This window comes from Stegastes partitus, unplaced genomic scaffold (assembly GCF_000690725.1).
Source record: "Stegastes partitus isolate 25-593 unplaced genomic scaffold, Stegastes_partitus-1.0.2 Scaffold201, whole genome shotgun sequence".
Classification (NCBI taxonomy): domain Eukaryota; kingdom Metazoa; phylum Chordata; class Actinopteri; family Pomacentridae; genus Stegastes; species Stegastes partitus.
The window spans coordinates 283,066-294,727 of NW_007577932.1; the positions used below are offsets into that span (position 1 = coordinate 283,066).

At 41.5% G+C, this 11,662-nt stretch overlaps 1 protein-coding gene across 1 annotated transcript in view; it reads right to left on the reverse strand.

Annotated features, from left to right (window-relative positions):
* myom3 (myomesin 3) overlaps positions 1-11,662 on the reverse strand; it is a 70,848-nt gene that overhangs the window by 11,162 nt on the left and 48,024 nt on the right. Inside the window, exons 15-21 of the mRNA XM_008280598.1 lie at positions 9,907-10,090; positions 8,039-8,213; positions 7,782-7,903; positions 6,760-6,947; positions 3,174-3,300; positions 413-594; positions 91-205 (exon numbers count right to left, since the gene is read on the reverse strand). Of these exons, the coding sequence (XP_008278820.1) occupies positions 91-205; positions 413-594; positions 3,174-3,300; positions 6,760-6,947; positions 7,782-7,903; positions 8,039-8,213; positions 9,907-10,090 (1,093 nt within the window). The remainder of the gene's footprint in view (positions 1-90; positions 206-412; positions 595-3,173; positions 3,301-6,759; positions 6,948-7,781; positions 7,904-8,038; positions 8,214-9,906; positions 10,091-11,662) is intronic.

Genomic DNA, 11,662 nt, shown 5'->3' on the forward strand with positions numbered 1-11,662 from the left:
GAATGAATGTGCATTTCTTTGTTCCATTATTAAATACTGGATTTTCATTTGCAGTATTTGAACTGTGAATCCAAAGCCAGGATGTCTGACCTGGTTTCGTCATGGCTGTGATGGAGTCAGTCGGTAGAGAAGCACAACTCACTCCAGCCTCATTGACAGCCGATACACGGAAACGGTACGTCTGACCTTGCTGCAGACCCGACACCTGGATGCCATAGGAAGCACATTAAAGATTCACCAGTCGCTGTCATAACTCATTGGGATTATTTAAACATTTGGGCCTGCAGACACATAAAGAATTCTGGGGCGCAAGTTTCTGCCAGATGGTTTTTATGAATAACAATCATTCTTGATGTGACATGTAAATCGTGACTCATGAACAAATCCTGAACATGTTGAGGGTTTTACTCACCTTGTAGCGTGTATCACAGATTGCACCGTCAGTCAGAGCAGCCCAGTCGTCTGATTGGTCGCCTTGGCTGACTTCAAGCAGATAGCCAGTGACGGGGCTTCGTCCTTCATACAGTGGGGCCGCCCATAAGAGCACCAGGGAGTTGTTTCTTACTTCCCTGACCTCCAGGTCATAGGGGCAACCTGAGAGAAAGAAGCAAAGGTTGTGGACATAGTTTTTGTGCAGGGACATATAACAAAAAAGCATAGCATCATATCACATTGAAATAATCAACAAGAAAGACGGTTCCCACATTTAAACCAAGCAAACATGTTTTTATAACAATGTAAAGTCACGCCAAAACAAACCAGAAATAACCGTGAGGTCGAAATCAGTGCAGTGACTTTCCTTAATCTACCCCGACTGACTTCATGCCGGCACATGGTAGTTAATTTGCCTAATGATTTTCGGTCACTTTTAAATTATTAATGGCACAGAGGAAAGCCCATTTGCCAAGATTAACGAGCTGCGCTTTCAAAGTGGCACATTTGAGAGAGCCTCTCTCCATTTTCAATATTAATGGCACAAGAGTCTGATATGAGCAGGGCCAGAACTGGTGGGCCGGCGACTGGAGGACGACTCTGTGTGTGCATGTGTGTGTGTGTTTTCAAAATCATATGCTCTTTGGTATAATGGGACTCACACATGCACGCTTATATTGTTTAAATCTCTCTGGATGGTGTCGTCTCACTCTCCAGGTCAAATGAGAAAAGACGGGAGATATTAAAAATGTGAACATTTTCTCTAAGTCTTCTCCGGTTATTATGCGCTTGAAGCAGCAGCAAAAGGCGCATCCGGTGTTTCTAGAGCTTGTTTGCCTATTAAGATAGATGCAGGCTATCTTTATAAGTCGCAGGAAGTTGTTAGGGAACATTTATCCTGAGAAGAATACCTGCAGACACCACTGAGGGCTGAAAAAAACCTAACTTCACCTCCTCTGCCTGTGTTTTTCAAGTAAAAATAATTAATAAATGTGTGAACAACTAATATTCTCCTACGATGGTACTCGAGTAAAACATCACTATATATGCAATATTATTGATAATTACAGAAGCTGGTCACGATTTCTATTACAGTAACTACATTAACATTATGGCTGACATTAACCTATCGTGTAACTAATAGATTTTTTTATTTAAAAGACAGCAACCAATTTATTTCTATTTGCCTAAATGCTTGGTTGATCTGAGTGAAGCTGATTTAATAGTCGCCTACATCCTTTTATTATTGTGCTGCTCATGGAACTTCCTGATTCCTGTTGTTCTGTTTTATTTCGTTGTGGCATATTCAGTGTTTTGCTGTGATACCAGCCACCATTAGAGGACAAGTCATACATCAGCAACATATAATGTATTCCTCCAACTTTTTCCAACGTGAGGCAGGTATTTTAGACATTTTTTCATCTACCTTATTAGCCACTTGACCGCTGACTTCTGCTACTATTTTGCACTTTAATAGCACAATATGCAAATATCCGCTTTTTTCTGCCACTTCATACCTGACCTGTTTATTTTGCTGTGAGATGACCGCATACATTTTTAATGGGGCAATTTAAATAAAAATAAAATGGCAGAGAGTGGTAATTGCCCCTGCAGTTGATGGATGGTGTTTTTATTCATCTCACCTCCCTTCCCAAGCCAGGGTCAATAAACAGATAGTAGAAACTGCAGGTCAGGAAGCCACTGACAGAGGCTCGAACTCCCAACGCTCTTAAATAACTGAATAAGTTCGAAATAAGTGACTCAACTTGTAAACTCCTTTGCATGCTTGATTTTTAACGATACAGAATGATGTATGTAAAGACCTTTCACATCAGTCTGGGAAATGTTCTCTATGCTGAAGTGCACGATGTCACAACTGGTATTGAAAGCCAGTTGTTCTCCAATATGCATCTTATACAAGTGTGTTGTGGGAACATGAAACCTCCAGTGTGCTCACATGGAGCGTGGAATATAAAATATTTGTACAATCATAGGTTTTCAATTTCAAGAAAGATTGTTTTTTGGGAAGAGTCATCACAGACACAAATTATTATTTAGAGTAAATATTTTTCTATGTCCTAGAAAATGTCTGGAAGGGATGTTCAGATAAATATCCCAGCAGTAAGTAACGACAACTGTTAGACATTCAGATGTGAAGATTTGTTTTTTTGTTTTGTTTTGTTTTTGTTTTTATGGAGTAGTGAGAGTACCAAATTACAAAAATAAATAAATAAAAAAATACAAATAAACTAAAGGTGGAAAAAAAAAGAATAAATAAATAAAATAAATAATGTGGCAATATAAAGCAATATTAATCAAAAATGAATCTATAAAAGAAAAGGCTACAAAAGTAGAAATATAGACAAATAAATAAATTAATAATAAAATAACAATATATTTTTTTATTTTTGAAAATCTATTTTAATTTATTTTTATCATATATATATATATTTTTTTTTTTAATTGAAAATTATACAATTTAAAAAAATTTTTATTTTATTTTATGTATTTGTCTTTATATTTCTACTTTTATTAGCCTTTTCTTTTGTGGATTCATTTTTGATTAATATTGCTTTATATCGCCACATTATTTCTTTCTTTTTTTTATTTATTCTTTTTTTAATTTCCACTTTTATTTTATTATTCTTTTATTCATTTAATTTTGTAATTTGGCACTCTCACTACTCCATATGTTTTGTTTTTAGCAATGCACTTGAATTGTAAAGAAAATTCACTGTCACCTGGCTCTGGCATTGTCCATTTTTCACACAGGAAAGCTTCACTGGCCTCAGAGGGCTTCCCGATGCCAACCACGTTGGCAGCGAATACACGGAACTGGTAGAAATCTCCACTTGTCAGGTTGCAAACCTACAGAATGCATAAAAAATGCTGATTAGCTCCAGCAAAGAATGGTGGTTGCAGGAGCAGATGAATTTTATTGTATATAAGCTTTTACGAAAGTTTGTAAGGAAATGGTTTGAAAACCTTTTCTTTAAAGCAAAATTAAGGACAGACATTCATATTAAACAAACATTTGTGTGATTTAGCAGAAGCAGAAAGTAAAAGATTCCTCTTTTATTGTGTTTTACCTGACAGAATATTTAGAATATGTGTTCAATTTTTATGCATTTTAAGTGGGCTATTTAATTCATAGTTGTTCTGATTTCTCCAGTATAATGTAGCACATGTTTTGTCTGTGGTATATGAAATATTAGTCCTACTTAAATTGCTTTTTCACAATATGTTCTTTTTTGATTTCCTAAAGCTGTTCAAAAATATAAATGCAGTGTTCTGTATCTGGCTTTAGCAATTATGAAAAAAAATAAAAATGTCATTTACATAAAAGTGACTCATGTCTCACTGGCATTCTCGCTGCTTTTAAGAAAAACACAGAGGAGTTGTCACATCATACAGGAGCAAAAGTTCCCCGCTTGTACAGTTAGAGCCCTCCTGACTCCAGAATGCATTTAACAAAGTATTAGATCTGCTGCTGCTGCTGCCACAGCACTTTCCTGAGCCCCTGAGACACTTTTGCTTTGGGGCGAAAAGGGATTCAGCTTATTGATCTGCTCATTGATCTTCCTATTCAGAGCCACTTAGACTTTAAGGCCCTTATCGCGTCCGTGAACAGTTGTGAACCTCTGCTGCTGCTTTTAGTCACTCTGTGGCAACTAATTGACACAACCATAGGGAGCTTATTTCACAGTAATAGCAATCACTATCTAAAAATGGCCACCCCCCACCCTCCACACCTGCCACCCTCTTCATTATCTATAGATCCTGCTCTAACCACGTTTAGGTTGGACGACAAGCTTCTTATCAGATCGATGTACAGTCCACCCTGAGAAATGCAAAAAGGTTGTCTGTGAAATGAGTGCAAGAAAATGCAACTTTCATCCACTAGATGGCAAACAGGCTGCATTGGATTAACTGGCGAATATTTTTCATCCTCCAGTGGGTCACCTTGTTGTATGCCGCTTTATCAGAGAGGCATAAGCAAGTCTGACTGCTGAAAGACTAAACACTGGACCCCTGCCTCATTAAACAACCTTATAATAAGACACCTCTGGGAATTAAGCACAATTTTGGCCTTGCTTGGCTACATCCATTTTCTGCTATTTTTCTAGTTCTCCGCTATATTCATCAGACGGCAATGAAACCTTTTTCCTTCACAGGTTAAGGGATTAATAACATTAAAGAATAATAGGGTGGTTTGTGTTCTTAGCATTTAAAAAGATTTCCTCTCAGTGTCTTTAGTAGAAATAAAGAATATAAGTTGTGTTGCAGAAGTTGTTGAAAAGTAGTTAAAATTAGCTCAACCTCAAGCAACTACAACATAACAGTAATTAAGAAAACCTATCCGTATGCTACCTTCAATGTCATCCTTAACAGTACATTATCCTTCCAAGCCCACATCAGTAACATCACCAGGTCTCCCTACTTCCACCTACACCAATCGCCTTCGTCCCTCCTTTTACGCCCCACACTGCTGCCATCCTTGTCCACAGTCTCGTCACTTCCCGTCAGGATTATTGTAATTCTCTCCTCTTTGGTCTCCCTCACAAATCCCTCCATAAACTTCATCTGGTCCAGAATTCAGCTGCCCGCATCCTAACCCGAACCCCCCCTTCGATCCACCACATCACTCCTGTCCTCCAACAGCTCCACTGGCTTCCACTTCATCCAATTCAAAATCCTCCTGTTAACATTTAAGGTCATTCACAACCTTGCCTCCCCCATACCTCCTCCATGTCCACACTCCCTCCCTCAGATCCTCCTCCTCCATGCACCTGTCCGTCCCCTCCGCCCGTCTCACCACCACGGGGAGCAGAGCATACAGTCTCTGGAGTTCACCACCATCCCAACTCAGAAACATCGATTCACTCCCCCAATTCACATCACAACATAAAACTCATGTGTTTAGGACTGCCTACTCCACCTGAAGTCTATTGTTCCGTCTGTTTCATTTATTTTAATGTTGTTTCTTTCAATCAGTTTGTGTAATGTATGTATGGTGTCCTGAATTGCGCCTCTAAATAAAACGTATTATTATTATTATTGATGGAAAAAGAGGAAAACACAACAGGCTTACATCTATTTGTGTTCTAATAAAGCAGGATCAGTGATGTCCGGTCCTGACAGCTAAAGTAAAGACGCTTTCAAGACAAAAATGATGTAAATAAGTGCAAAAGAAAAGCAGCCCTGAGCACAAAATCACAGCACAATCAAACTGCTATGATTTGCATCCAGCAGCTTGATTCAAATAACAGGTCGTGTTGGAAATAGAGACGGCGCTTCTCCAGGTAGTGATGTTGTTAAAAGTCTTCATTTAGCCCAAAAGGGGGCGCTGCATGTTCTCATCAGAGGGTTCCTTCCAGCAGAATGGGGTCTCTAATCCTCAAGACTCTGCGCTCCGCCACATGTAAGGCTAATCTTGATATAGAGTGGCACAGTCATTTTCCTTCTAATTGGCTTTGTCTTTGTTTTTCCCAGGAGCTAAAAACAACCACTCACACATAACATATTTGCACGAAGTCTAATTACGGAGCACCTGTAATCAGGTTAAAGATTTAACTTTCCTCCGGGTCTCCATGGACACTGCTTGTTGCCTAGTGACACAGCCAATGCGGTTGAATGAGCTTTAGCCATTATTGCTATTATTTCTGAGCCAAGTGTAAAACGGAGAGATAACTTATATTAAAAATAATTAACTGAAATGACCTTGGTGGTAGTAAGCCACTAGAAATCTCTTCATGGTTTGGATTGACAGATGCTTGCTTGTTGTTTTCTCTTTTGTTCTCATGCTGTCAACTTTCCAGGGTTCTGCAGGTTCACGTAAAAGCCTCTTAATACAGTGTTTCATGCAAATGATAAGAGAAGAAAAAATCTATACCTGGAAACACAAGCAGCTCTGTGAGGGTGCAGTGTTTGGTATAAATGCTGACATCGAGATGCCAACATGCTTGTAAGACCAGTGCTTGTGTTGAGCAGGGATAATGTTTGCCATCCTGTTACTGTTCACCTGAGCTGAGCATGTTAAGGCTCGCAAATTAGCATAAAACACAAAGCAGAGCTGATTTCTGAAGGAAATGTCAATAGTTTCTCATGCATTTCATGGCAACCCAATAGATGTTCACTAAAAATCACCAAAGGATTGTCTGGAATTGGTGCTCATCTATCGAATAGCTGTCAAGACACTTAAAAGTCCAAAAATGCTAATTTGCTGGATTAAAAGTCAATAAAGTCGGTAGTATTTATCCTCTGGGCAGCATCAATGTCTGCACAAAATGTTCAAGGAATCCATTTAGCACTGAGAAAATCACTGACCTTAAACTGTCTCTCTTTGACAGGCTTGACGTTGACCTCTCTCCACACTTTCATGCCCTTTTCTCTCTTGTCCAGGTAGTAGCCACGTACAGGGTCTCCCCCATTACAGGAGGGGGCCCTCCAGCCCAACACCATCTCCGATCCAGTGCACAGCAGCAGGGCGATGGCAGAGGGAGCAGAAGGAACATCTGTACGAGCAGAGAGAATTTAAAAAAAAGAGAAGAAATAAATCACAGGCGGTGATCTCAGCAGGCATCCCGTTGGTGCTAAATAGACCAAAAAATGCCAATAACTCCCCGGCTGACTTTAACGTCAGTCTAGATCGGCAAATTCCTGACTAGATCCGCATTAAGCATTCTCAGGTACGAGTGGAAGAAATATTCAGCTCATATTCTATTTGATAAAAATGTATTCCTCAGAAAGAATTGGACTCGAGCCATTATCCCCCAGGTAATGGCAGAGTGGCAGGATAGATGTGAGATTATTCTGGCAGTGAATGGCAAGTGAAATGAGTCATCACTGTACTCTACTGCGGGCTGCAGAGAGCATATTATCAGAGGCTGTTACCTGAACAGCTGTAAATATGTGGAGGACACTCTATGACAAATGTTTCCTTAAGGTGAATGTTAAAAATACTCTGTTGTGTCGTATTATGAGACGCTTGCATTGAGACACGGAGCTCATGAGGCCGAGAAAGAAAACTACGAAAACGAATAAATCTGTTTGATTCTTGTGAATGGGCTTTAAGGTCAAGTTAAAACTGAAAACAATTAGCAAAAAGGTTTAACATCATGAAAAGTTGTGTTATAAATGCAACCTGAGCGCGTCTATGATGTAACACGCTGCATTAATAATATATCTGAACAGCTATTTTAAGCGTTGTCACATTATACAAACGAAGAGCTCTAGAATTTATTTCCACAGTGACCTCGTGTTAGTAAAAGCAACACAAACTGTTTAGAAAGTCCTTGATGCTTGACTTGAAGTTTAGATTTAGTGTCCTTTTTGGCAGGTGCACTTACAAATGGCTGATTTGACCATGATGGGCTGAGACTCATCTGAATAGCTGCTATTTCCTGCTCGACTCACAGACTTCACTCTGAACACGTATTCCTCCTGAGTCTTGAGGCCGTGGACGGTAAACCTGAAAAGAGTTGACGCCGAGACAGGCTGAATCATGATCAATTATTTCATCGTTAGCACAACATAATTAGCTGGAAATGGAAATCTATTCTAATCTATTTCATTTTGATAACGTATTACAATCCTCAACCTTTACCTGGTTTTGGTAGTAGGCTTGTTGTTAACAGTCTTCCAGTCCTGCTTGCCAGCTTCACTGTAGTACAGGTAATACCCCAGGATGTCGTCTTTATCTTTGGGTTCTTTCCACTGGAGCAGCACCGAGGTGTCTGTGTCTCTAATGGCCAAGACGGAGTGAGGTGGAGCCGGCACAGCTGATGGGAATCAGATGGAAATTCATCAGCTAAAACTAAGATAACCTGAAAAAGTCAAATGAACGGTGACTGCAAAAAAAAGGGACTCATTTAATTAATTTAGTATTCCCTCTGTGGTCATTGAATAAACCCCTAAAAAGCCATTTATATTTATCAAAATTAGAACTGTCCATAAAAAGAATCCTGTCAGACGTTAAAATGGCATCGACGTAACTACAATGTCAAGGATGTGCAGATCTATAAAGTACCTGCCTCACTTACAGCAGCTGGAGCACACCAGCTCACCTGTGACTTTGCACAGACACTGTGAAATACTCAAGTTGGGATATCGGAGTAACTCAAGCACACATGCTAAAACCAGAATGTGATTCTGAAGAGTAACGCTGGTGCAGAAAGCTCCACCCTACAACTTAAAGAGATTTTTTTTATTTTTGCGACATGAAACCACAGAAGTCTGAATCTGTGTTTTTGAGGCTGTCACTGATACACTGTGGTGTCCTGGTGGAAATAGTCATCGATAGCATTGACTTCTTATTCTGATCATGTCATGCGGTATAAACACCATATGGACGTGTTAACAGGGTAAGAAATACATCGATTGTTACTGGATGGGGCCTTCAAAATGAAGATGAATGCACTTCAAATTGTGACGTTTCTAAATCTGCTTTGTGAGTCAGATACTGATTTTATATTACAGTATCGCTGTCTTTAACACCCAAATGAGACATTGTGGAGTCTTTACCTACAGCCACTTTATGATACAAGGATTTTACGAGTGGCTCCTTGTTGTGTTTTTATTGTGATCTACAGGTGGCAGAAATGCACCAAGACACAAACCAACATACCAGCAAAGACAGGGAAGTGGAAAAATTAGCTTTGCAAATGTTTTAAGAGGAAGGAAATGCACCTTCAAACGAGCACTAATTCATTAACTCTGGCCTTAAAACAATTAGCCTATAGATGGTGTGTAACAAATGGAAGGAAACTGCAGGGATTCTGTGGCTCTGTTACGCTGTGAGGGGCACTTTGCTGGGTCCACGTGTTCCCGCAGAGGGAAGGAAATCAATACAAAGCTGTTCTGAGCGATCATTTTTATCCCACCATGAAACATTTCTAGTTGATTAAGTGATTAGTCAGAAATGAACTGGTAAAAAAAAACATGATTAATTGCTTTTGTCTTTTATCGAGCTTCTCATTTACAATGATTTGCAGCTTCTGCTTTTGCACATGACACTGAACTGTCTAGGATAATGGAGATGATGTCAGTTTTTTGTGACGGGTAATTCTCTTTAACTATTTTGGGACATATCATAGACTAAACAATTATTGAGTAATTAATCAGCAGATTATTGAGTAATTCAAAAATCACTGTCGGTTGCAGCTGTAATAAAGGAGCTCGAAAGCCTTTTTAACAATTTGACTGTTCAGATTCTAAATCTGTGGACAGCAATAAGAAATACAGCTAATCTGATAGACTGAGCGCAAATCCCCAGAAACCTTATGTGAACATATCCACAATGTCTGTTATGATCATCCTTTGTATTACAAAACTCTGTATGCACAGCTTAAGTGGGCGCAATGCAGTAAGATAGGGAAATGCTGAACTAGGGAGTCGCTCTTCAAAATTTAACTGACCTTTACAACAAGCAGAGTAATAAATGGGTCCCAGTACGTAACACATTCTCTCTCTCACCTTGTGGCTTTCCGAGGGAGATCAGCGCGCTCGGCTCGGAGGGGTCACTGACACCGTACTTGTTGACGGAGCGCACTCTGAAGCAGTACTGCTTGCCCTTGACCAGGTCAAACACTGGGAACCTTGGAGAGTTTACCACCATGTCCAAACTGGCCATCTCCCAGCTGTTCTTGCCTGCCAGGGACTGATGCGAGTACAGCATTAGAAAACACAAAGTTAATTGTAAAAGCGCTATCTACCTCAAGGACTTCTTCGTTAATCAGCATCCTTCAAGCATTCCAGAGGATTCGATCTGCGCTGAAGTGAGGAGCTCGGGCTGCCAAATATGCTTTACAACGTCCCATAATTCATCCTAATTTTGTACCATCACTTACTCTGTATGTCATGACCCCCCAGCCCTTGCCTGTCTCCCTCTTTTTCTCCCTCTCTCCTCCCTCCTGTCTGCCTCTCCCTCTCTGCCCCTGTGCATCTTGGCTCTAATCAGGACAATCACCCTCAGCTGCAACTTTGGACTCACCTGCACACTATCACCACTGCTCCTATAAATACTCGGTTCATTCCACCACAAGCCGCCGGATCATAGACATTACATTTGCACGTTTCTGCCAGTCTCCACTTCGCCTCTCCCTGGATTTCCCTGAGCCTGTCTGCCCCCTCTGTTTTCCCTCCTTCGTGAGTATTCCTGTTTGTGTGAGTTTTCCTGTTTTTTTGTAACTTAGAATCCGTTGGGTTCCCCCTCCGTTCTTAGTTGGAGTTTTCTCTGGTTTTGTAGTTTCGTCCTTTTTTTGAATTCTGTCTATTTGTTTCGTTCTGTTCCCACTCTGTTTAGTCTACACCCTTGTATTTAGTTTTCAGTTTTGTTTCTGCCTTATTAAAATCCCTTTGCACTGTACCTGCCTGTCAGCCTGATCTGTGTCTGCTCCTGGGTTCCCCCAATTGAGTTCCTCTTTGATTTTATTGGCCCCCCTGGTTCCCAGCCTGCTGGCTCCCTTCCCGCTCCAGAGGTGGCTAGCTTTCAGCCTACAGGCCCTGAGCCCTCTCTCTGCAGTCTGGGTACGGTGAGCCTGCAGCCTGTTGACAACCCAGGACCTGCAGCCCCTTTCTCTGTTAACCAGGAGGTGAACAAACATGTCTCTCCACCACCAACAAACTCCACTACTCCTGCCCCCCCTGATATCTCTGCTGATGATTGTAAGTCTCCCTTCTGGGGAACCCGCCTGGCCTTTAAAACGTCACCTAGTGGAAAGCGAGGTTTCCGGACGCAGAGGAAGCCGACAGTCAACTCCCGTGAGCATCTCCTCTAGTGAGCTGACCTCCTTTTTGTTGGATAGAGCCTTGGGTTTACACAATTTTGAGGCTTTATCACCCAGTTCTCCAACTGAACCTGGCCACTTTGACTCTAAAGAGCCACTTCCTGGAAGACTGTCCAGGAAGAGGCGTGGCTCCCGGCAACGCCAGACCTCGCCGCTCCCAGCGCCGCAGAGGTCCCGCCGCGTCCGTCACACCGGTCCTGTATTCTGGCCATTCCTGGGCGGGTCGACGCCGTCTCAGATCCTGTCCGTGTCTTCGAGCGGGTCGACGCCGTCTCTACCGGATGGAGAAGCTGGGACCTGCCTGACCCAAATCAAGATCTTCCTGGCCAGCATACTGCCTCAGCTTCTCATGCTTCTGAGCCCCAGACTACATTGGCATCCCCTGCTCCACAGGGGCTCCGCCGTCGCCGGCCCGGGTCCGGCCCCCAGAGGGACTCGCAGAC